Source organism: Acartia tonsa, chromosome 14 (genome assembly GCF_053477335.1).
Source record: "Acartia tonsa isolate MP-2025a chromosome 14, ASM5347733v1, whole genome shotgun sequence".
In the NCBI taxonomy this organism is placed as follows: Eukaryota; Metazoa; Arthropoda; class Copepoda; order Calanoida; family Acartiidae; genus Acartia; species Acartia tonsa.
Genome location: NC_137273.1, coordinates 28,798,507 through 28,826,119, shown reverse-complemented (window position 1 = coordinate 28,826,119; position 27,613 = coordinate 28,798,507). Strand labels below are relative to the sequence as shown.

At 31.8% G+C, this 27,613-nt stretch overlaps 1 protein-coding gene across 4 annotated transcripts; it reads right to left on the bottom strand.

Annotated features, from left to right (window-relative positions):
• Positions 1-492: 492 nt before the first annotated feature.
• Positions 493-27,103, bottom strand: onecut (homeobox protein onecut). Of its 4 annotated transcripts, none has more exons than XM_080148728.1 (6): positions 24,465-27,097; positions 13,053-13,094; positions 11,006-11,096; positions 10,615-10,629; positions 5,608-5,753; positions 493-2,692 (listed from the first exon to the last, which is right to left on the bottom strand). In XM_080148728.1, exons 1-5 carry the CDS (start codon positions 26,644-26,646, stop codon positions 5,609-5,611), a joined length of 2,475 nt encoding a protein of 824 aa, XP_080004854.1. In that variant the 5' UTR covers positions 26,647-27,097; the 3' UTR covers positions 493-2,692; position 5,608. The 4 variants fall into 4 exon arrangements, with proteins under 4 accessions (XP_080004854.1, XP_080004853.1, XP_080004852.1 ...); XM_080148729.1 differs by lacking the exon at positions 493-2,692 and adding an exon at positions 3,405-3,539; XM_080148726.1 differs by lacking the exons at positions 493-2,692; positions 11,006-11,096 and adding an exon at positions 2,990-3,539.
• Positions 27,104-27,613: the final 510 nt, after the last annotated feature.

Genomic DNA, 27,613 nt, shown 5'->3' with positions numbered 1-27,613 from the left:
GGATTCAACTCCCTAACTGTTTACTCCCAATTAAAAATATGCTTTACTTATTATCAAACAAAGCTCTCTAAAATGAGACGGTATAACAAACGAATATTCTAACACTTGCAGTCTAGATTGTCTTATATGCAGAATATTAATATAAAAGTGTAATCATAATTGTATTTGAACTAGTTGCAAATTTGCGCAAATACAGGATTCTATTTAATTACATACATTTTTAGGACTTGATTATAGAGATGCTTAGCTAAAAATACTGTATTTTGTTGTTCTAGGAATCATTGTTCCAAAAGTAAGGTCGGAAGTATAATCATTACAATTACAGAATTCATCATTCAACGCTTAAAATCTATAGGACAATTCTAACATGCCTAAATTAACGAAAAGAACTAACCGTTATGGACGGACAAAAGGACGGAGGACCCAACGCTTTAAAAACGGATCGACATTTAAGACTTGTATAGTATCTTTTTTACCAACAAAAAACGTTAATATTTTTTTTCTTTTTATTATAACGACTAAATCAATTTTAAAATGGATCATCTTTATACATAAAAATTACTGAATATAGAATTTTATAATAACAATTTTTAATAATCTTGGCCATTTACATTTTTACATTTTTATTTAAATTTACATAAAGAAATTAATTGTGATTTTAAAAATTATTTAATAATAAGGCAAAGTGGATGTTAAAAAAAACATTAATAAATTATAATACATATTTTTTATTGCAAAATAGAATAAAAATTAATAAAATACAGAAAAGAGAGATCAAAAATAGGTAAAATGCACTGTTTGAAAAGATTTGATTTAATGACTAAATCTGATTTTGTTTGACTAGGAAAACAAAAAAAAATTAAATGCCTAAATTCTTTGGTAACATGTCATTTAAGAGATCTTTAATTACACTAAAAAGCTCAAAATTATGTATCTACATGTTTTTCAATAATATCTAAAAAAGGAATGTTTTTTTGAAGATACAGAGATTTTAATACACATCTTTTATTTTTTTTACAGTAATTTAAATTTGATGTGTTTTTTTTTTCATTTAACAAAAATATATACAAAAAGTATCACAGTATAATAACGTAAATATTACTATTTCAGCAATTTCTTTCATGTAGTTTTCAAAATTGAGAAAAAAACAAGGATTTATAAATGCAAAGATACAGAAACATAATAAATAGTGCTGAAATGAATTACAGGGGTGCTGAAAAATAATGCGCAACTTAAAACTTAAAAATGCGCGAAAAAATACTAAAATTATGTTTTTTAATGCACAATAATCAACAATTTAAACAGCTAGGATGAATAATTAAATAATTAATAACTAGATTTTTGGCAATTAGCATTTTAAAAATTAATTTATTTTACAATAAGAAATATTAATTGATTACTAAAAAACAATCTCAATAATTTCGATAGTATGTTTCATTAATTTTTCATACTTAAAAAAAGGATATCAAAATAATTATTTTTTGATATAAGACTAAATCAGTTTTTTTTTCATTTGAATTTGTGACTAGGGGGAGATTTTTTGGTATCTTTTTACATGTATAAAAAAGGTTTAAGCAATTTAGGTTTTTATTAAAAATGATATCATTTATGCTTTTTAGACTAGCGATAATTTAATCATTGATATTGCCACTTGATGTAGTTCATTTTGGATATTTTTTAAAGACTAGTTTTTTATTTCTTGTATTTTTTTGGTTTAAAAATACAAAGACTAAAACGAATTAACTCTTTGGCAAACTTGTTTTTTTTACATAATATTATTTTTGGCTTTGTTACAGGCCAGCACAGGCTATAGCGAAGGTATGCAGGTTCGATTCCTAAAAAATAGGCCAAGGCCTTGCAGGTTGGATACTTAAAAAGAGATGGATTAAGAATCTGGATCATCTAGACAGTGCTCGTCGGTTAGAACCTCTTTTGTTTCTAAAATTTCTTGATGATCAGCTAAGACAACATGTCCTCCGACTAGAAGCCCTTGCAGGCCACTATCCTCGTCGTCTAAGTCATCACCACCGCCACCAGCAACATCCTCAAGGCGTAGTTGGTGAGTGCCGGAGGCGGTAGCAAGTGTTACAAGCCCGCCAGGATGGCCGCTGATAATTGTATTCGGCGGTAGTCTATCACGGGGTATAATATAGACGGTGTGGGATTGAGAGGTAGCGGCGGTATTTAACGGGGACTTGACGTCTTCTATGCTGACTATATCAGAATCGTTGTCATCGTTATCAACGGCGGTTGGCGGCTCGGCCTCCGCCGTTTCCGACTGTCATAACTCTATCTGCCCGGCGTTGACTGCCGCCGTCAGGGCGGGAGAAATATCGTTGAGCTGTTGGTAGATAGAGGCGGGAGTTCCCGTTATCACAGTAGCTTGTCCGCCGTTACCCGTTCGGACAAGGATGGTTCGGATGCCAGCGGCGGCGGTTAAACCCGCCGGCAAGCTGATGGTTTGCACTGCTGAAGCAACCGCCGTCGGTGGCATGCTATCTTCAGTGTCTGACATTATGGTACAGTCGAGTGAGGAAGGCGATGATAGGTGGATAGAAGGCGGTGAGTCTTCCCGCCATTTGTCAAGCGACCGCCGGCGGGCGTTCATGAAAAAGTTGGAAACAGTTGATGAGTCGAGGCCAAGTTGGCGGGCAATTGTAATCTGCATCTCTTTTGACGGCCGTTTTGTTTCCTAAAATAGAGAAACAACATTTTTTAAGGATCTGGCGATGACTTTTTATTTAAGGATTGGGCAACAATTTCTTCAGTAGAGCACTTTTAAATGTACATAGGTGCACAAAATTTCACGTTGTACACATTTTTATACACTATCTTTCTGCACTGTTTCTTTTTTACACAATGAACAGTTGTGACGGTTGGACGGGGAGATTTGTACACTTGTATTTTACACTTTGTACACTAGAAATGTACATCCTGTACACTAGGCTCGGGACGGCAACATGAAGACACCACACATATATATATGATACATATACACTGGACGGATAATTATTTCGTTGTTAAAGGCAAGAATTTCATTTGAAAACCAGGTTAATAAATTCGTTTGACCTCTCAAAAAAGGTCACTGTTGACCTTTACACACAACCAAAAGGTCATTTCTTTTAAGCACAAGATGAAGAATAACTATGTATCTGGTTGTGCTGATTGTGCACGGGTCCAGGTATAGTGGTCATGTGGTGGTAGCCGGTGGGGTCATCCTGCATCTGTTGTTGGGTGGGTATGCCCCCCGTGGCCTCCAGGAAGGCCTGTTCTTGCGGCGTATACATATGCGCTGTTGATCTATTGTCATACACCTCGTACTTCACATTTTCGTCCTCCTCCATGATTGTGTGGCCCATGTTGTCAAAATCTTCGTCACAGAGCTCCTGGTCGTTCTCGTCGCCCTGCTCCCCGTCCTCGCGCCACTTGTCGTGCGAGCGACGGCGCGCGTTCATGAAAAAGTTGCCAACGGTCGTGGGTTCGAGCCCCAGCTGGCGGGCAATGGTAACCTGCATCTCCTTCGATGGACGTTTGGTCTCCTGCAAAATAGTGTAAAATTAAATATCTTTTTTTATGTGCGTTTTTAACAAGAAAAAAAACAAAACATAATAAAACAAAAAGTATTTTTATTGGATAAAGTAAACTAAAAAAAGCAGTCCAAAATTAAAATGATGTGTTAAAAAGTTTAAGAAAAAATTCCAATAAAAATACTACATAAACAAATAAAAGAAACATAAAATAATCATACAAAATAAGTCAAAAAAATTAATGTATGAACTTATTTTGTATGATTTAAACTAAAGAAAAAGGAAATAAAAGAAAGAATAACTAAAACTAAAGAAATAAAAAATATAATACATGTTTAACCCCTACTAAATATTTCACCCAATTTAGTTATTAACTCATTTCAAAGAAAAAAATCAATAAGAACGTTTTTAAAAAACAAATTAAATGGAAAAAAAAATAAGAAGCATGCAAAATAAAAGAAAAGAAAAAAAAACAAAAAAATTTGAAAAAATAAAATTGCACATTTTTGCCTGAATTGAAATTTGCAGTGCCGTTGATTTTTTTTATAGAATTTTGACTTCTTTTTTTGGTGGACTCGCTTTAGCTTTGGTGCAGTTACATGGTGTACAGTGTACAGTTTGTACACTAAATAGTGTACATTTTGTGTACAATAACAGTGCAGAAAGATAGTGTGTTACATTTTTTGTGCTTCTACTACATTTAACAGTGCTATACTGAAAGAAGATAGATAGATAGTTAGTGGATTGATAGAAAGATAGATAGTGAAGATTTTTTTTATAAATATCCTTTAAAATAGATTATTTTAAAGAATATTTTTCATTTATTATAAAATAATAATAATCCAACTCTTTTATCATTAAAATCACGAAAAAGTAAAAATATATCCTTTTTTAATTTAGGTAAATCTATTGATTTTTAAAAGGAATCTCTTGTTTATCAAAAATGATTCTACAGCATTGATTTTTTTTAGAAATTAATGTAATAAATACAATACAAATTATCTCAATAATGATTAATTTGGTCATCAGAAAACTTTTTGGCATGCCAAAACTTCGTCCATTGAAGCTTATTGTAGTGCCTATAAAAATGACGTTATACTGGCCTACCATTGGTCAATCGAAATGTGTACTGTCCTGCTTTTGGTAAATAGTGTGTTTTTTTGGCTATCATTGGTCATTTGTATTGTATAGGCACTATAAAGAGCTTCTTGTCTTTTATTTTTTTAACTAATACAGAAGAGAATCCTTTTAAATTCTAGATTACCTAACCAAAAAAGAACTTAAATCATGATTAAACTTAAATTCCCCTTTTAAATCCGATTTTAAAAATTTAAAGAATAAGAATTCTTAAAATCAAATATTTGAACAGAAAAAAGATTTTGGATAAGATTTTGATATAAGACATTAAATGAAAAATTAATTGGTCCCCAAAGACAGCTTGCTTTTATTGGGGGGAAGAATGGGATGTAATTCTAGATCTTTGTTTGTTCTGTTCTACCATTTAATCATCAGAATAGCGTTATCCTTCCATACGATGATCTTTACCCTTTATTATTAAAAATACTATGGTCATGAAATATTATTTTAAAATCCGTTTAAAATATTAAAAGAGCATTAAAACGATGAAGTTTATTATTTTTATAAAAATTATTTTTGTTAAAAATTGAAACTTCGATGAATTAATGTTCTTTTAAAATTTTAATTAGACTTTTAGTTATATATCGCATAGTATTATAGACAGATTTCCGCGAATATTAAAATGAAAGTTTTAAAAATAAAACAAGTTTATGTAGACCCAAGGGACCGAAAGCCCGGGCTCACAAAACTGGTATGATTTTCATTTTAGTATTCGCAGAAAATTGTCTTTAATACGATGAAAGAAATAACTATTAAAGATAGGATAATGGATGAAAAATTATTCTTCTTTCCCTTAATTACAATCAAACGAAATTATCTTTAAAATATTTGAGAGAATAATTGATCTGTCTTTTACCAATCTTTTCTTTTATAAGTTTACAATATCATTAAAAATATACTTTGTAGCAAAGCTACTTTATTATTTGATAGTGTGTATGCGTACCTTAAAAATAGCCTGCAGGGTACGGCGTTGTAGGTCCGTAAAAACCAAGCGGGGCTTCTTGGAGCCCCCCGGGTGGCCCCCCTGGCCCCCCAACGAGACTGTGCCCCCCATGGGTCCGTCCTCCATACCTTCTTTCCTCTTGCACGCTGAAAATAGAAAATATAGGTTAAAACCTGCTGAAAAATTATCATAATAAAAAAATTGCAAAAATTTCAATTAAAAAAGAGCAAAAAGTTAAAATTTGTCTGTCTGCTATTTTAATAACATATAAATACCTTATACCAATCAATCATAAAAGCTATATGCAGTGTATACAAAAAAAATAATATAACCAAAATAACCACGTATTTAGGTTAGTAGGGGCTTTGAAACTAATTGGGTATTATAAAGTTACTAATTCATAATAATTTTACATTGATAAGTCAAATTTAGTGATTTATTTACAATATCTATCAAAAATTTAAAAATCAGTTTGCTTAAAAATAATCTACTTTATCTTAATTTTGTGAGCTTGTTATTAAAAGGATCAAAGACAATATCAGCCACTTTAAAATACTCAAATTATTTCAATGACCTCACTAAACTTAATGTGATTAACTGGGATTTGATACAATGGTGGATACATCCATAATTGACAAGGCTAAGATAGGCATATCTATTTAATTATAGGGTTATATGTGCATACCTAACAGTAATATATAATTGTTGAATATAGCAAAAATTAAAAATCATGCAATAGCTTACTAATTTCATGCAGTTTTAAAGAAAAGCTTCAAATACATAGAACTATTACATCAAGTGAAAAAACTACTATTTTACCAACAAATTATAATATGATTGGTGGAAAAATATATGTTCTTCCAATGACCTATCCTTCTAAATTATTTTTTTTTTTGCGCAATTATCTATCTTTGCATGACCAAGAGTATGAGATAAAAGGCAATTAAAAGCATAGAATAAGAAGGAGAATACAAGAACAATCAAGTACACTTATGTTTATAAGTAGCGCAGCAATAACAAGATAACAATATGTTTAGATGATGCAATAACAATATAGTGTTATACAGAACAAGTTATAAATAAAGAGTTATAGGTAATTTGTGTTTTAAGCTTCAAAATCCATCGATAAACAAGGCAGTTATAGTATTTTATTTGAATGGACAAACTTTCTTATTATAGAGTAGCTTCGCTACTAAAAATAATGCATGTTTAATGTGGGGAATAATATAAGCTCGTAGGTCGAGGGTTAAGAATTTACATATTATTAGCCAGGAATCTAAAGGGATAAGACAATGGCCGATAAATTTATATACATCCCCAAAGATGATACACAAAATGACCCCTTCAATAAATTACAATCAGTGGTTGAAACGTTTGAACTACCAATCAAATTCATTAAAAGTTCCCAAAGTTGTTAAGCAAACGAATAGTAAAAGATTTTTATAAAACTTTGGGGACTAGTGTGATAAACAGATACATGGCCATTTCCTCCCTGCTTATTATTACCCCATTCCTGTAGTTATCAGGTATAAGTATGACAGTAGAATTACACCCTTATATAGCCTGTTACTGTGCTGTGTTAATAGTACAATATTTATACTAGAACCTTCTTATTATATATTGCATTACAAAAGAAATCCAATGATTAGTTTTCAAACGCATATACACTCGTAAATGGTACTTATACAGTTGCTACGTTTCAACCAAAAAAAATATCCAAAATTTTTAAGTAGACATATAAGTATAAATTAACAAAATCTTAGCTTTAGCCCTGTGGGATAGTGTAATTCTGTCTTACCCTAACCTAACTATTTACAGTTAGTTTTTATTGTTAGAATGAAAAAACGTCATGTAGTTATAAGATAATTGTAGAAACTCTTTTTCATTTATCATATACCCCCCCCCCCCCTCCTCTCTATCTCACTCCTACGCTATTATCTATCTTTAATTATCTATCTCAAAAATAAATTAGATAGCCACTTAATGAGTAAATATCATAACATCTTTCACTCTATCTATCTATATGTCTATCTGTCCATCTATAATTAAAGCAGCGAATATTGCCAAATAAAAATTAATGTCACAAAATACAAATGACCAATGATAGGCCAGTATAAATTGTAATGAACCAATGGTAAAATATATACTGGCCTATTATTGGATATTTGATTTTTATTGGGCACTATTTGCTGATTTTCTATAATTGTCTCTATGTAGTGTCAATCTACCCATATGTACATCTTATGTCTATCTATCTATTTATATCTCTTTATTTCTATCTATCTATCCACTTTCTATCAATATATTTATGGGAGGGAGCAATTGGGTGAAATAGGCACTTTAGGTAATCAGGGATCTAAAGGGATAAGACAATGGCAGATAAATTTATGCACATCCACAAAGTTACCCCTTCTGTAGATTACAATTATGTGGTTGAAATGTTTGGACACTCAACTTATTAAACCAACCATTAAGAATTCAATGAGAGTCTTCAAAATTTTTAAGCTAACAAATAAGAAAACGCCATTATCAAACTTTGGGGACTAGTGTAATTAAAAGCCCAATGTCCCCTCCCTCCCTGGGTACCCTAAGTGATAGTAAATTGGAGAGAAAATTATAGGGAATAACTAGATGAGGTGAAAAAATGGGAATTGGGGACAAATATGGTAAGAAAGTATTGAGAGGGTGGTGGTACCCTCCCCCAAAAATAGTTATAAACCTTCCCAGGACCTATGAAAAGCTACATTGTAAAGAAGAGCCATATCGGTTCAGCGGTTAGCGAGATCCTTCGGTACAGACAGACACAGATCCTGGTACTTTATTATATTTCTTATTATTTTAAAAACTTTATAGAAAGTCTTATCTCCAAAAGTAGATAAATAAAAAGATAGAAAGATAATACTAAATGTTCTTCTAAAACTAGGCTGAAACTATGTTATTACTCTATAACATGAAAATATAAGGCCGGTTCTATAGACTTATTTTCTTAGTTGTATAACAGTACAGCAGCAGAATACCCTAGACTGTAATTCAACTGTAATACTATGATATTAAACTATTTCCAAACCCCAAATCTGCACATGTCAATTTCATATTTTTCCCAAAGTTTTAACATAATAGGACGATGTTATGTGGTGGCACAGTTCTCAAAAGGAAAACAAGGATGATTGAGTTCATAAGTAGCGCAGCAATAACACGGTGAAGAACGTCAATTGAGGGAGGAGGGAGTTATAGATACTCCTTCCCACCCTCCGAAAATTTGAAGTTCCATGGCAATTAAACGTCTCTCCCCCCCCCCCAAAAAAAATAACTCCCAAACCCCTCACTCTCAAAAGAAAATATATACATTTGTAAAATATGGCCATATGAACGGACGGACGTAAAGACAGTCCTAAATTATAGAACAGCTTCGCTTCTACAACGTCAAGAACAATGTGTATAATACAAAGAGGGGATAAAAAGATTTAAAAATAATTTTTCATGCAAATAATGAATTCTTTAAATAATCTTCGGTGACAATTTTTTTAAATTTAAAGAAGCTCTTAATAGTATATATAAAAAAATGACGTCATACAATACAAATTAACAGTGATAGACCAGTATACATTTTAATTGAACAATTGTAGGCCAGTATGACGTCACTTTTTACAGGCACCATAAAAGCTTCAATATGTAGAGCTACTGATATTTTAAATGAAAAAAAAAATATTTCAATGTTTTTAGAAGACTTTTTTTGTAATATGTGATAATACATCTATTAGTACATCTATTTAAGATGGTTCTTTAAACATAGATAAAATCAAATGACAGCAAAGTAGACTGTAATTCGACTGTACCTAATAGTAGTAAAAAATTATAGGAATGGCCCTTAACAAAAATTATCTCATCCAATGAAACGATTTCAAATATATACGGATCGTGTTTTTGCAGAAAAAAAATCAATCAAAACTGATCACTATTAATACAAAGTGCATTATAAAATCATGCACAATATCATTGTGCAATTAGAATCAATAAAAAAAAATATTGAAAGTAACATTTTTTTCCTGATGGAATATCCCTATAATTTTGAAGGAGAGAATCCATACATGAGAAATGAAAGAAATTATGGTTAAATGAGAATTTTGCCTGTTCTACTAGAAATGAGATATTTATGAACCAGGGAATTGGCACCTCAAGATAATATTTTTGCCTCCAGAGTTTCCACAAAATGAAATATTTTGAATTGCTGTACTTTCCCATTGGTGATTAACAAAATTACCCCTTCTGTAGATAAGGATTAGTGGTTGAAACGTTAGGTCATTATTAGTACGGAATCAGTCAACCATAATTCAATAAAAGTACCCAAGGTTTTTGAGCCAAAGAAGAAGAAAACATGGTTATAAATCTTTGGGTACCACCCTTCCTGGAAAATAAACTACTAGTTATAAAATTTGAGGCAAAAAGTTTTAGTTCAAGTGCCGAATCCCTGAATATAAAATAAAACATATACATGCATCAAGAAAATGATTTCCCTACGTTTGTTTATTATCAACATAGCGAAAGATGAAAATATGATAATCTATCTACCCAAATAGTGAAAATGAGTTTAAAACACACAAAAATAAATGTATTATTTTCAAAACATTTTTTGTAAGTTTGACTTTAAAACCGCGTTAGATATAACAAATATTTTTATTCACCAAACCTTTTAATTTTTCAATGTTTTGAAAATAAGCCAATTTTTAAGTATTTAAATTTTTTGGGGGATAGTTCCAAAAAAGTACTCAAATTTGTGAATTAGTAAATGAAAATTTCTTATCTAAAAGTAACAGGATGTCTATCTGTCTGTCTGTTTGTACTAAAGTATCTCTCTGGACCAATAATGTCCTTTACAATGTAGCTTCTCATAGGCCCTAGGAAGGTGATTTATTTTTACGAAAAATTTTTGACAAAAATTAAAATACTCTTAATGGAACTATCCCTTTTTCATAAAAAAAAATACAACATGAAGATACGGGGACTTACAGTTCGTGATTAAACCTAAAGAAAAATAAAATAATATTATTACATTGATAATAATTTTTTGTAAGCTTTAAAAGCTTTACAAAAAAGCATACATAAATATAATTTTAATGAAAATATGATGTTTGTATTATAGTTAAAAGAGAAAAGAATTGGCAAATTTTTGTGGAGTTTTTAAATTTTATTTCAAACTTATGATTTTGATAAGCTAAGGTAAAATATTGCTAGAATCGAACGATTACTCAAAATAATCCTGGAAGCTAGCAACTTTAATTTTAAGAAAAGGTTCGATTCCAGCAACATAAAGAGTATTTCCCTGTAAATTTTTACATCAAAATTAAAAATGCGGGGAAAACTACCACAAATAATTGCGCGAAATAGAAGAGGTACTTACCAATGCGAGGAAAACGTATGGCAGGGCGTGTAGGGAGATTTCCTACGACTTTTGGCTTGATTACTAGTAGCATGTGCTACGTGTGACTCACCTACAAGATAGATAGAACAAGATAGCAAGGATATCAAATTATGTTTGTTACCAAATTAAATGACATTTTTAAAATTTCATAAAAAAACATTTTAATTAAAATTTTGTGCTTTAAAAGTTATGTTCTTTTTTAAACTTTAACTCCAAAATAAGGAAAAATGGTTTCCTTATCAGAATAACGTTATTCCTCGATAAGGGTAGCCAAATTATCCTTATAATAGGTCAATTTTTGAAGAACATGAAAGTGCTAAAAATAAAATAAAATAAAAATCGGTAACAAAAATAAAAGAAATAAGGAAAAAAAGAAAATAAAGAGAGCATGCAAAAGTAACTAAAACTACATAAAGAAAATAAGAAACAGCGTATAGTGTCCAATAAAAAATGACGTCATACAATACAAATAACCAAAGATAGGCCAGTATACAATTTACCATTGTAATACGTCAATTTTTATTAGGCATTATACGCTGTTTCAGAAAATGAGGATAATGAAAACAAAAATAAACAAATGACAGAACATGGTAAACTAAAATTAAAATATTATTTCCACTCAAAATAGTAAAGTTAAACTTTAAGAACCTTAAGGAATTGGAATCTATGATTACCAAGCGACTAAAATAATAGAAATGCACCGCTAAATTTTTTACTTTGCATAATGTAAACAAATATACTTATAGAGAGTTTTTATCAGTCAAAAGCTGGTTTTTAAAAAAGTGCGGCGCATTTTGAGTATTTTAAACGATTGACATTTCAATTCCTTCGAGGGGTTAAAAGTTTCACGTTATACATAATCATTTAGTTTTTAAATAGTATTTAGTTTCATATTAATTTCCTCCTAGCCTAAAGGTCCTTTTTCAGGGAAAATGTATATGGTACCCGAAAACTAAACTTGTTTTGCCTCCAAACTTTCCGCCAGTAATAACAACTCTTTTTGAGAAAGAATGTAAATGCTAGAATCAAAAAAAAAGTGCTACGAATAGAAAATTAAGGCAAAATATTTTTTTCCTGCACGTCCTTATCCCTGTTATCATATTAAGACATAAATTCATAACCAAAGAATTGCCCCAGAGCGTTTTACAATATATGACAAAACAGGGTTCGTAAGAAATTAACGTTTTAAAAAAGTTACCAAAATTTAGATAACAGTAGTGAAAAATTTTCTCGAGTAAAATATCACTGTTTTAAGGCCGTAAGGACATACTTACAAACCAACACAAAAGTAAATAAAGTAGCTTCGCTAAAAAAGAAAATTTTGGCTGAAACGACAAAACACCCAAGAAAACACCAAAAATTTAAAGAATTTCTTTGATTAAAATTACAGACAAAGAAATTTCATTAGGAATCTTCATATCTATTCATTTTTAATAGAGTTTTTATAGCATATCTTTCTTTTTGTGCGTCCATTTGGCTGGGTTATGTGATTTAATTACAACTTTTGAAAAATATATGATAAATTAAAATAAATAACTAAATATAAGACATGCAAAATAAAACAAATAAATGATAATATACATATGAAATAAATATAAATAATAATAAATATCCTAAATTAAAAAATATAAAATACATTCAATAAATAATTAAATATAAATTTTATTTTCATTTATAATATTAGTATACAACTCTTTCTTCTCTTTAATACTTTAATGCCAGTTACAAATCTTAAATATGAGTATGCTTCTAGAATTAGCCTATCGGATCATGGAAAGAAAACGAAGTAGCGGGTTTTGTCGTATTTTTACAGTAGCTTTTCTTATATTTCTAGCCTTTGCGGGGCAAACTTTTACCTAATCTTTTACATTAACCTAAAATAACCTATGAAAATCTTCTGTTATAATCGCTACGAAACCCGCTACTTAGTTTTCTTTCCAGGATCAGGCCTATCTCTAAATTTTTAATATATTTTTTTTTTGGGGGGGGGGGAAGGGGTAAATTAATTAAAATAAAATTATTATACCTGATCGTCCTCGCTCTTTCTCTTGTGCCGATTGTTGCATTACTGAAAATATACAGACCATTAGTATACACATAGATAGATTGATAGATAGATAGATAGATAAATAGATAGATAGATAGATAGATAGATAGATAGATAGATAGATAGATAGATAGATAGATAGATAGATAGATAGATAGATAGATAGATAGATAGATAGATAGATAGATAGATAGATAGATAGATAGATAGATAGATAGATAGATAGATAGATAGATAGAATGATAGATAGATAGAACGATAGATAGATACATCAATACTTATGTAGTTCTAATCAGTGTATATTGAAAAATAAGTATTATTATGTTTTTAACAAAAATTGTTAACAAAACCTCCAATTAATCCCTTTTATTAATTTCCCCTCCCATTTCTACCTTTTTAAACGCGAAGCTACTCTATAGTTAGTGTTACAATATGTCAGTCCGTTCGTCTGTAGTTCACTCAACAAAGTATCGGTGAAAAACTTTATTTCAATTCATTACTACATTATGCTAAAGAAGTGAAAAAATTGTTCATTTTTTATATTTTATTATTCTTTTAGTAAAAAAAAACACTGCACAACTTTTGTAAATATTTTTTCTTGTTAATCAATATATTTTTAACAAATAATGCTTCAATTTGCCGATAGTAAATATTTTTAATCAAGTTCTATTTAACAATAATAATAATCATTTTTACCCTACTTATACCATGTTAATCTATTGAACTGGTTTTATATCAACACAGGGAGAGAGGGGACATTAGGATTTTTATTACACTTGTCCTCAAAGTTTTATAATAATATTTTTTTTAAATGGCTTAAAAACATTGGGGACTTTTATTGAATTTTAATTGTTTTGTTTATCAAGTTTAGTGTGCAAACATTTCACCCACTAATTGTAGTGTACACAAGGGGTAATTTTGTGTATCATTAATGGGGAAGTACATAAATTTATCGGCTATTGTCTTAGCCCTATCAAAACATCATATAGGTAGTTCTTTACTTTAATTATATGTCAATAAATGACTCCAAGTCTACCACGGAAAATTGTTTAAAAATAACCTCTGATTAAAAAGAATGACAACTAGAATTAAAAGTTTGTCAAAAAAATTCGCAAAAAATTAATCTAAGTACGGTAAAAACTAATGAAACTGTATATAGAATAGCTTTGCTATTAATTTGACAATTTAGAATAAGAAGTAGTTTTTGCTATTGTATAGTACAAATAGGTCTCGCTTTGTATATCTTTTTATTAAATTGAAATTTTTTGCTTGTTATAAAATGTTACATTTTCGACATTTAATGAAGTTTTATTGTCGAAAAATGTCGCAAAAACATTATTTTTATGAAAATAATTAAAGTTTTAAAAAGAAGGTTCCGTGTTTTTTTATCAAAAAAAAATAATTCATATTTTCTATTAGCAGGAAAGTTAAAAACTTGTAAAGGATGTTGTCATCCTTGTTAACTAAAGCTAATACATATGAGCAAAGGTTTTAATATTAATAGGCTTATCCCAGGAAAAAACAACAGATTAATATGATAATATGTACAAAAACATTATTAAAGAAATAAGCCTTATTATTTTCTTAGAAAAGATTAACATTTTTTTATATATATCTATTCATCCACAGAGAGAAAGGGGACAATTGGCTGTTTATTACACAAGTCCCCAAATATCTACACAAGGTTAATTCTGTGCATCATCAATGGGGATGCACATAAATTTATCGGCCATTGTCTTATCCCTTTAGATCCCAGGAATTTATGTTTATATATACGATGTTTATCGGTGACAGTGTGATAGACGGAATAAAAATTGATATTCAACATAATCTCAAAATCGTATTCTTAAAGGAAATGAAAAAAAACTCTTTCAATAAACATTTTGGAATAGGTATAAAAGTGTTTTTTTTCTATTTTTCTATTTTTCGTTTTTTAGTAGTCATATAAGAATTTGAAAAATCCTTGTGCATTTTTTTCTGATCTACTAATGAACATGTCAGAGATCTAAAGGGATAAGACAATGGCCGATAAATTGATGAACATCCCCAATTATGATACACACCCCTCTGTAGATTACATGTGGTTGAATCGATTGGACACTCATCTTAATACATCGACCAATCATAATTCAATAATAGTCCCAATATTTTAAGCCAACGAATAAGAAAACGTTATTATAAATCTTTGGGGACTAGTGTAATAAACATCCCAATGTCCCCTCCCTCGCTGCATAAATGTACTTTTTCCAATATCACTTTATTAGATAAGGAAATAAAACAAAACAAAATTTTGTTTATTCAACGATGGCCAAAAAAAAATCTATGGACATCAAAAGAATTGGAAATAAAAATGACAAAAGAGCATTTTAAATTCACTTCAATATAGGCAAATTAATACAGTAAAATAAGGATTTTTTAAAACATATGACTTTTTCAATTGTTAGGTTATGTTTTTTTATTGAAATATTTTATTATTTCTTGATTTATGTGTACATAAGTTTAGTTTAAATGACAATAATGTGATATATAGACATTTTAAGCCAGCTTTTTACTATATTTAAGACTCCATGTCCCAAAATTTGATAACTTGTGGTATTTTATTTATAAACTAGCGGTTTCGCCCCTAGCCTCTAGGGGCTTTGCCCCAAGAGGTGATAAAAAAAATTATGGCGAAAATCGTAAAGGACCATGGAAATCTCCTAAAAAAAAAAAAAAAAAAAAAAAAAAAAAAAAAAAAAAAAAAATGGGGGGGGGATTTTTTGGTTTTTGGGGGGGTTGGGGGTGTCTCACCCCCCAAGAAAATAGCTTAAAACCACCACAGGACCAATAGGAAGATACCCTGAAGAGTAGAATCCGATCGGTTCAGTGGTTACCGAGATCTTAAGGGACAGACAGACAGACGGACAGACAGACATCGTTCTACTTTGTATTATAAATATCAGGGAAGAAGGGGACATTTGACTGTAAATTACTTTGGTTCCCAAAGTTTTATAACCACTTTATCTTATTCATTGACTAAAAACTTTGGGTACTTTATTGGTTGGTTCTAACTAGTAGTTTCAACCAATAATTTAATCTACAGAAGGGATAACTTTGTTTATCCTCATTGAGGTTGTATATTAATTTATCATCCATTGTCTTATCCCTTAAGATCCCTGATAAATATGGACCTATGTAAATCTAAAAGTTAGCCAGAAGGGGGGAAGAAAATCTTTTGATTTCAAAATTAAAATGTCAATTTTGTAATAGCATTTTTGATTCCTTTTATATATAGAAACAAACAATATAATATATAGTGACCTAAAAAATAGATAGATAGATAGACAATACACAAATAGATGGATAGCTAGAATGATTGAAAGATGTTTAGAAAAATAACTTTTAATACAAAAGTAGGTGAATTTTTAGTACAAAAAGGGAGTTTAAAGAGCAAAGGCATTCCCCTTCCAGTAGCATTCATGCCAAGCGCCTGACATAGCAGTAGTAAGACTAAATTTAACTCTAACCCTCACAGACAACTAGCGGCCGCAGGTTTCAAGCTATCTAAAACTATTCTATTGTAATAAAATGACCAATTTTGTTTTGGAGAAAATTCAATTTTAAAATTTGATATTACCAAACGCTTTGATGGTTGGGAAAGCGAAGGTACTCAACTATAAAAATACCATGTCTGTACGTCCCTAAGTAATTTAATTCTCGAAGGTACTCAACTATAAAAATACCATGTCTGTACGTCCCTAAGTAATTTAATTCTCGAAGGTACTCAACTATAAAAAATACCATGTCTGTACGTCCCTAAGTAATTTAATTCTAACTTTAAACAAGAGTTTAATTTAAAGTCTTAATTTAATTAAAATATTAAATTACAAAATAATGTATAAGATTAACAAAAACTTAAAACCATAAAAACCTATAAACAGTGTGTCTTAATTCTTATACCAATATCGAAAATTTTATTTTTAATAAATCTTAAAATGAATAAGTAAAAATGAAAACAAGGATGACAACATCAAAAACAATAATAAATCATAATATTTAAAATCAAATATACAACATCTAGGAAGCATTTGTTAGTTCGTTTATATGACAGACAACGCATATTTATCTATGTATCTTCGCTTCTAAAAAGCAGCAAAGGATTTTTGATATAAAGTTACAATAAAACACAAATATGATACTTGGAAAGAAACCTTTAAAAATTACTTTTAATTGTATTTCATTTTTATACCTTTTTAATAGTTTTTTTTTTAAATATTTCTAATGTTGATTTAAAGTCATTTCAAATAACATTCCAACCCCCCCCCCCCCTTAAAAAAATTGTAATGCCACTTACAAAATGCCTAATTTAGCATAGAGTGCCTACTTATGGTTGACGCTAAATTATCCTTAAAAACACGCGGGAAAATTTGTCAAAGGCGGGAAATTTTCGCGCCGAAAAATCTCCTTCTTTGCGCAAAGGATTATTATCAAATAACCGTAACGCATTGTGAACACAAATAAAGCCTTTGGAATCTAGGCATAAAGGTTCTGAAATTCAAAGCCCTTGTTTGTTTCCGGGCTAACAATGGTGGCCACCCGTAGGGATTAATAAAGCCATTTCCCCATCCCCACCCCTTAAAAATATCTATTGTATTTTCCCCTTTTAAAAATATTATTATCAAAAAGAAAAAATGACAAAATTTGAATCCTACTATTTTGCTGATACATATAAATAAAAAACAAGGATGACAACATCCATAAGTAGCGAAGCACAAAAAATCGTAGATGGTAATACGTACAGGTAGATTTAAAAGGTTTTTACTAAAATCAAGAATAGATTTATTGGATAAAATAAATATGAAACCTTGTTTTATTTTGTATGATGACGATGGTCAAAGTAAATTATATTAAAGATGCTCATAACCATGGGAAAAATTATTTTGATACTGATATCCCATAAAAGTTTGAAAATTGGATCAAAATAAACAAAGATCTTGGGAAATATGTAAAACATATAAAAATAGCCAAAAACCTGATAAAAGGCAGTCTGGCAGCCATGGTTGTTTTCTTAAAACGACAAAAAAATTAATTTTTAAATCCTTAAAAACTTTAAAAATTTGGAAAATCGGACCATATACACTGAAGATATGGAAAAAAGTGTTAAATATATTTATAAATAGCCTAAAACCTGTCAAAAAGGCAGTCTGGCCGTCATGGTTATTTCCTTTAAAGGCGGGAAATTTAATTTTGATATCTACAACTGAAAAAATTTTGAAAATCGGACTATAAACACTGAAGATATGGAGAAAAATGTTAAAAATATAAAAAAAAACAGCCTAAAACCTGCTGAAAAGGCAGTCTGGCCGTCATGGTTGTCTTCTTTAAAAGACGGGAAATTTAATTTTGATATCTATAACTGAAAAAATTTTGAAAATTGGACCATACACTGAAGATATGGAGAAAAATGTGAAAAATATAAAAATAGCCTAAAACCTGCTAAAAAGGCAGTCTGGCCTTCATGATTGTTTCTTTAAACGACAGGAATTTTAATTTTGATATCTGTAACTGAAAAAATTTTGAAAATCGGACCATAAACACTGAAGATATGGAGAAAAATGTGAAAAATATAAAAATAGCCTAAAACCTGCTAAAAATCGGTCCGACCGCAAATGATGTTTTATAGTCAATTGTGCTCCTTAATAATGGGAATGTTGTCAAAAAATTTCAGCATTCTATCTTTTATAGGAGCTGAGTAAATCCCATTTCCCCCATAGCGTTACGGACTGACGGACTGACTGACTGACTGACTGACGGACTGACTGACTGACGGACGGACAAAGTGAATTATAGAGTAGCTTCGCTACTAAAAACTCCCAGGCTTTTTACTTAGCAAGCGCGTCCTTTTTTAAAAATGCACAGCTGTTCATTTAGGTATTTTTTAATGTATCATAATTTACTATTGTTTTTTCAAATTCTTTTTAAATTAGGTTTGCGCTACTTTAGAATTTTTCTATTCTTTTTTAAGGGAAAAAACTAGGGACACGTAGGAAAATTTGAATAACAAAAGCCATGTATTTAGGGGCATCTGTGCGATTATAAAACCCCCCACCCCCCTCCCAATCCCTTAAAAAAGTACTTAAGGCTTTAATTATGCTTTTTGGCATAAATTCATTAAAATAAAATAAAAGCATTTTTTGTATTACTATTTTTTAGTAAAATAAAACCAAATTTAAATATATGAACTTCTTTTATCTTTTATCATAGGGGGATAATAAAATGGGGTTGGAAAATTGAAGGGGGATGGGGGTGATTTTTTAGTATATGTGTGTTAGTTTAGAGGGGGGGGGGGTATACTTTGAAGGGTCGTATCAGCAGCCACCTGCCCCATGTCGTAGCCAACCACTGAGCAGGTGTTCTAGTCCTAGCATCCAGCGATTGCAAACGTTGCTGCGTTACTACAATTTTTTTTTGTTGATAAAAGTTTAAAGATTGTTGTTGTTAAAATGATTTATAAATTTCACAGAAAAAAATCCATTTTACATTTAAAGTTTTCATTACTTATTATATAAAGTCTGTAGCTCAGGATAAAAACCGCTCAACTTCTATGGTTCTCCTTTTATAGGTCATGAGATGGTTTTAGGATATTTTTATATATATGTCTGGGTCTGGTTTTAGGCTATTTTTCCTTATATATTCCTTGGAATATAGAGCTTGTAGTTGCTAGAGTTGAGACCGCTAGTCATTAATGAAATTTAGATGAAAATTTGGAGGTTTTGTAAAAATACTTTGATCTACATAGGAAGGGGCTTCTATATAAGGAGGGGATATCAGGGGGAAGGGGGGGGGTGGAAAGCATTAAAAAGAAAAATTTAAAGTGGGTGGGGAATAGGGGATGCTTTTGTATGCTTTGGGAAATTATATACATTTATATGGCATACATACACACAAGATCAGATGTACATAGGCAGTGCAGCAATAGAATTTTTTTTTTTATTTTAATTTTCTTTTCTTTAGTTTGTAACCTAACGGCCTAACCAATGTACATACGGACAGATACATCACAATGGAAGAGTAGTTGCGCTACATTCCCCTATGTTAGTTACCATCATGACCCCTTGCTTCTACCCCTTTCATACAAAAAGCGACCCTAACAAATGTGTTTACAAAAATATTGTAATGGGGGGGGGGGGATTAAATAATAGGAAACAGGAGAGAGAAAAATAGACCATAGCTTTTCAATGGGGGAAAATTATCCCCCTCCTCCCCTTATTATTTTGACTCTGTAGGAGACCAAATTTTAAAACCAAAAGCTTTGAAAAACATATTTGATTTTTAATTAGGGGATAATATTTGGTACAACTGTTATATCAGATGCATGACATATACATAACTGCTACTATATCATACGCATGTAATCTTTAATGCAATTTTATATATGTGCTTTATATAGCATAGACAAATATTATAGGCTTTTAAATTATAGGTTATCGAAAATGTAAAAAAAAAGGTGGATCGAAAAAGAGGGGTTTCCCGATATAGGTTATTGGCCTTTATACCCTCTCCCCTCCCCCCCCCCCCCTCCCACTATTTATAATATAGATAAATAGATAGATAGATATGACAAAGTTTTATAGAATACTGATAAACCTATAGTATTGAACTTGCTAGAATTACATAGAAAAAAATCTGGTTTTCTTGTCTTGGCGGCTAGCTGCATTTTTTTTAATCTGTGCACTTAAAGTGGCTTTTTATGCAGCAGAGAAACTCTATAGCTATTTTGACGGTTAGTACGTCCTTTAGTTTAAAGAAATTCATTTCAAAATTCAAAAATGAAATAGTTTTTAAAATCTACAAAAAAAAATTCAAAATGCGCGAAAAATGAAAGTCTTTGATTTTTAACATATCACTTTCACATGAATCAATAATAAAAGTTCCAATATTAAAGTTCCCATCAAGAAATCAATTTATGGATCTTTGTAAAAATCAATGCTAATATAGATTTTCATTAAATGAACGTGTTGATTCTTTTTCTCGATAATTTCGATTTTTTTGTTGCTATATTAATATAAATTTCACAGGAATATTGCACCCCATAAAAAACTTTTCTGCCCTAAATTTAAAAGTAAGCTTTTTTCTCTCTCTAAAAAGCATAAAATATTTTTTTAATCTAGGAAAAATAGCTTTTATTCTTATTAAAAAACATTGGTTATTTTTTTCATTAAGTAAATTGTTGCTTTTTTCCGATAAAATAAAAAGCATTTTTTCTCAACAATTGAAGTTAAATAAATATAATTATCATATTTATAAAGGGCGTTTTCAATGATTTTTTTACTTAGTTTAAATAATCAAAATAAATGTACCATTACAAATATGAAAATCTCAAAAATATACGACTAAATTTCAAGTAAAAAAATTAGTTTAAAATGGAGCCAAAATAAATTTTGAACTTAATCTGTTAAAATAAGTTTTGGGGGAAAGAAAGGTTTAAAAATCAAGGTATTGAGATGAGGGTAGCCAAAAGCCCACATCGGCATCCCAATGGGAGTTCATTGTTTAAAGAACTAGTGGTTTCAACCCCCCCCCATTAAGAAAATATCCTAAAACCATCGCAGGACAAGTAGACATATTCCATGAAGAGAAGAGCCCATTCGGTTCAGCGGTTACCTAGATCCTAAACTCTAACCAACCGTAATATAAAACCTTGGCTAAAAAGGGTCAGATTTAAGTTTTAATTAGAGTTTAAAGTAAAATTACTCATTACAATATCCTAAATTATATCAAAATTAGGAAAATTTAATAACTTTATAAATTCCCCTAAAATTTGGAATTTTGGCCGCTTTTCAACTAAATCTGGCATCTTATTTATAAAAAAAAAATTTAATTAAAATATTTTTTGTCTAAAAATGTTTAATTTCTTTAAAAATCGATATTTTTGAATTTGATTATTTGCTAAAAAGGAAAAAACGTTGGATTTTTGCTGACAAAGTGAAAATTAGAGAAACAAGGATGACAACATTATTAAAGAGTTCAGCCTACACTAATAATAATTATTTATCGCATCTTATTATGGACAGATTTCCACGGAAATTAGAATTAAAAATTATAAGATTAAAACTAGTTTTGCTAGCCGCGAGGTGCCGAAGGCCCGGGCTTACAGAACTGGTATTGATTTTATTATTTTTATTTTATATTCGTAGAAAATTGTCTGTAATACAATGCTAAACAGTATGGCTGAGAAGCGGTTTTAATCCAGCGGATATTAAACGGTTTCGACGCCATACTGAACAATATTTTTTTTCATATTTTGTTTCGATGAAGTTGAGAAAACTTAACAATTATAGAGTTGCTTCGCTCCAAGAGAGAAAAAAGATGGCAAAAAATCAATTGTTAATGTTGATTTAAAATACAAATTTAAATCATGAGATCTCCTATAAAATGTCAACTAATTGTAAATTTTAAGTGGCAAAGCTGTTTAACAAAGGTAACAACCGGCTGTACGTCTTAAAATTGGTTAAGTCAACTAATAAAAATGAGTCAAACCATTATAATTTTGTGCTTCGCTTCTGTAAAAAGTCATATTTCTTGTTTTAAATAACTATACATAAGTCTTTAAACATAAAAGCAAACATTTAATGAAATTAGAATTAAGATATTAATAAATTTAAAGGATATTTAGCTATATTTGATATAACCACCAATTTTTCAAAAGACCTTTTAATTTCTCTATTTTTATCAAGAAGTCTTAACTTTATTTGGTGGAATAAAAATATCAATTTGTAAATATAAAACCATTAGTAAAGGGGTTGGGGTAGGGATCAAGCAACCAAAGAAAAATATTAAACTTAAAGAAGTCAAAAATGTTTTTAAAATCTTATCGAACATTTGAATCAACAAACATTAATTTTTGAAAACAATAATTAAAAGTGCAAGATAGATTTTCTTTAGTTAACAAATCCCTGTCTTTGGTAGAATAGTACTTATACAGTAACATATGTATCGAATGATGTTTTTTAACCGATAGGGGTAGAAAATGTCCTTATAAAAACAGCAAAAAATGTTTACAGTTTAGTGATAGCTTAAAAATCATCTCATAAATGATAAAAATGTAAAATCATGTCCCTTTAAAAAAGAATTATGGTAATTACTATAGACTTAGGGAAGGGGCTCAAATATAGCCTAAAACCACCCCAAGACTTAAATCTAAAACAGCCTAAAACCATCCGAGGACATGCGTGAAGCTTCCCCCCCCCCAAAAAAAAAAAAATCTCAAGCTTCAGACAAAAAAAAACCTCACTACTTTTTACTACTACTATATTAGAAGGATATTAGTTAGGTTTTTAGCTATTTTAAAAGTTTTATAAAGACACCGATTGAACTTTATGTGATAGTAAATACATAAATACACACAAACATACACACCCACACTCACACACATACACACACACACATCTACACATATTAAAGTGAGTGAGATAAATGAATTGAAAAAGGCTAAGAACATGGATAAAAGAACCACTGAAAAATTATAACCATAATAATTTATCATAATAAAATTACTAGAATATCTTATTTTATAAAGTAGTAAGTTTTTTTTGTCTGTAGCTTAAGTTTCTGATAACTACATAACTGATTAATTCCTCCATTTTAGGGAAGGTTTAAGAAGGTCGTAGGCTGGTTTTAGGCTTTATTATTTTATTAGAGTACTGTTTTTTAGGATTCTTTATATTTTTTGACTTATTTAATTTTCTCTTAATCTTATAAAAGTAAAAGATGTTTTATATGATATAAATATGTTATTATTTTGCATCAATGTTAAAAACACATGTGCCTAGGTCAATTAGGTTATTTTAGCATGCTGTAATCATTTTCAATAAAGAAAGAGATATAATTATGTATTTTTGCAGGGATCTAAAGAGATAAGACAATGGCAAATACATTAATGTAAAGCCCCAATGATGTTACACAAATTCGCGTAGCTTAAAATAGAATATAAGACTTTTAAACAAGGATAACAAACTAATCAAGTAGCACAGATTAAATAAGATTAAAATATATGAAATTTGAGTATAATTAACTAAATAATAATGGGAAAATATTAAATACTAAATACTTCCCCTGAAAATTAACACCTAGAAAAGTTTTATGTAAACTCAGCAACTTTTTATTAATTCTTCCTTCCTATTTTATAATACTTCCTTTGTCTGACTATCTATCTATTTATTTATGGGAAGTTTTAATAGTAAACATGATTAAATAGATTAAAAAGTTTACACCCTAAATAAATTTTCTCAGCTATAAATAATTTTTCACATAAAATCTAAAAATAGCAGAATACAGAGAGGTTTACCTGAACTATGTCCTTTTTAAAACTTTAAACTATCTTTCTATCCAAGACAAAAAAAAGAAGCTTACCTGCAAGTCTTAACGCCGACATCCGTTGGAACTCTGGCTCCTGGAGCCATTTGAACATGCGCCGGAAAGTTTCGCGGCCAGATTTTAGCTTGGACCATGGCTTAGGGTTTCTTAGCAGGTCAGAGAGTGTGCCTTGGCTGCGGCACAACACTCTCTGTGCAAAAATAGCCTGCGGGATGCTGTAGCGCTTCAGCTCGGCGGAGATTCGCTGTGCCAGCTCTTTGGTGTTAATCTCCTCCAATTCGCCAGAGGATGATGTTGTGCTGTTGGGCGATTTCATGGATTGATGCTGTTGTTGTTGTAGACTGACGCCTGGGTGGTGCAAAATTGTGGTTGGCGGTAGAATTGGCGAGGGATGGGCGATGGATTGGTGGTGGAGTGTTGGCGAGGGCGGCGATAGATCCCGTTGTATGGAGTGGTGCAACGAGGTGGGGAGGGAGGGGGAGTGGTGGGGCGAGATGTTGTGCGGGCTCAGGGAGGCCATGCCGTTCAGGCTGGGGTTGTGCGAGGTTGTCAAGGCGGTTGATGTGTAGATTGAGGGCGATGAATAGGCGGGAGTTGTGCTGTCAGAGGTCGGTGACCGCTCATTGTCTCCGCCACCAGAGGTGGGCGAAAGGTCATGCGGCGACTGGGGGTCAATGGATGATCTGTACTCATAGGGGATTGGCGAGATTGGCTTGTGCGGAGAGTGGAGCCCGTTCTGTGTGGCGTAGGGGTGTGTTGGGGATAAGGTTGGGGAGTGCTGCATGGAATGCAGGCCCATATGGCTGCCCTGATGAAAATGGGGTGGTGACATGCCCATGGAGACAAGTTTTGAATCATATGGGGAGTAGGGGGAGGGGATGGATATTTGGGCAAGTGAATTGTTCTGCATTACTGTAAAAGAACCGGACACATTTGGCGTGGTTGAGGCGGGATAGCCGAATTTCTCGCCCATTTGGATGCTTGAAATTGGCGGGAGTGGTGTCATGGGCTGTAGGGGTGTTAATGTGGCGTAATGGCCTTGGGGGGCGGCAAGATAGCCGGGCGGTGTCATACGACCGCCAGCGGATGATAATGTTTGATAGGTGGGTTCACCCGCAGACATGCGGAAATCTGATGTGTCTATCATTGTGTCTTGTTGCGGCTGCGTGTTAGCAGCGGCTGGCGAATTATTATTAGCGGCTACAGATACAACGGACGGCGGGCCGTCGTTTTCAGCGGCTACAGCTGAAACTGTTGTTGTATTGATAACAACAGTGTTAGTTAATTGAGTTCCAGGATTGTTTTTAATATTGGCGGTAACGGCGTTTTGTAATAACGGCACTTGTACTGTGTTGGGACGATCAGAGAGATTTAACTGTTCTTGTTGTTCACCAAGTAAATTGGTGCTAGTTGTCTGCTCTGTTTTGACCCGTAGGTCGACTGAATGTTGACTAACCACCGAAATCGTCCTTTGGCCGTTATCCAAAGTCCCGCCCACCCCCGTGGACACAACTGCTACTCCCCCATTTTGAGCTTGGGTGCCGCCGTTCTGGAACTCTCCCCCATCGCCGCCGATATTTTCCGCCCCCTGGATGGTTATGGAGGGGGATGTTGTTGTGCTGGTTAATAATCTTCCCCCAACAAGAGCAATTTGGGTGCCATCCCCTCCTACACCTAAAAGGTGGGGGGTGGTGGGGAAATTGGTTCCGTTTTCTCCACTACTTCCGTCCGTGTTTCGTGGCGCAGGTGCCGGGTGAATTGTGACCAGATGCGCGGTATTTCCGACAACAACCACCCGCCGCTGAATTCCCCCTGTAGGGGCAACATTTCCCCCCACCCCAGTTGTTGTCACCACTTGATGCAAGGGTTGATGTAGCACCCCAACCCCTCCATTACTTCCCCCATCCCCTGAAGTGGCCTCTCCCCCGCCCTCTTCGTAGTCTTTCCCTTGTTCCCCCTCCTCTTGAGCACCTGACACAAAATTTCCCTGATTTTCTCTCTCCACAAAATTTGGTAGATTTTTTTCTCTTTGAAGATTTTCTCTGCTGCTGCCAATACGGACGACAGCTGATGTTTGACAGCTATCCCCGACAGGGCCACTAGCAGCCAAAATTTGGACAGCTGTCGGTGATGTTGAATCGATCGATTTGTCGCCTTCTATGGACGACATTCCATTGCTGCTTCTGCTGCCGCAAACAGCTGATTTTGCGGTATGCATTTTTTGCAGCCCAGCTTTCTCTCACTCCGCCACCCTTTCCGCCGGTCCAAGCTATAAAATCACTATAGTCCTTAATTTTGTCACTTTTTATTATCACTATTGTCACAAATAAAAAAAAATACTGTTGTTATAATTAACCAAAAATGTTTTTGTTAAACTTTCTGGCAGCCATATTGAATTCCTTTGATAAAATCCAAGATGGCGACTGTCTGTAAAGATGTATGTGCATGAAATTTCTTACTGCAACTAGATTAATATTAAGATTTGCAACACTATAACAAGAGAATAAGATATACAAAACACTTGTTCCCTATCTTACATCTAAACACACACATATAACAAATAAAAAGTTCACAACATTAATGTCTGTCTGCTGATAAAAATGAAAATAAAAATGTCTCTGTGTTGATATTGTATTGTAAATCGACCCGCAAAATCGATTGGGCTCACACTTACTGAGGCTGGTTCAGGCCAGAGCCTCCAAAAACACACACACAGACATACACATACACACACACAAACAGACAAATGCATGGTTTCTTCTAACTATAAAGGGGAGAAGAAAGCTATTATCTATCTATCTATCCTTGCTTTCTTTCTAGAAAAATACAGAAAATAAGACAAAACAACCTCCAAAATATGATTCACAACATTCCATCCTCTATAAAACATAAAAATCTACTAAAATCATGGTACCCACTGCTTAAAAGTCCTCAAACAGGCGGCTGACGCAACGTCTAAACTGTTGCATCTTAGTCGTTTAATGATTTCTGGGTTAGAAAAATCAATTCATTGATTTATACTTTATATACTAAGAGCAACATTGATTTAAGGTTAGATCATAATACAGCAAAGTTTATGGAATAGCTCATTTTTAAAAGCAATGCTTTTCTATTAACAATTGTCTGTTAGTAAATTAAAAAAAAATTGATAAATATTAACATTTTTTAAGAAGATTTAATTAAAA

Bases quoted from the DNA above. Each gene is read 5' to 3' on its own strand.
- onecut (XM_080148726.1), bottom strand. From the start codon at position 26,646: ATGCATACCGCAAAATCAGCTGTTTGCGGCAGCAGAAGCAGCAATGGA. The intron at 13,095-24,464 runs GTAAGCTTCTTT...GTATATTTTCAG, and splicing joins GTCGGCGTTAAGACTTGCAG to TAATGCAACAATCGGCACAA. The intron at 3,540-5,607 runs GTACGCATACAC...ACTATTTTGCAG, and splicing joins CCCTGCAGGCTATTTTTAAG to GAGACCAAACGTCCATCGAA.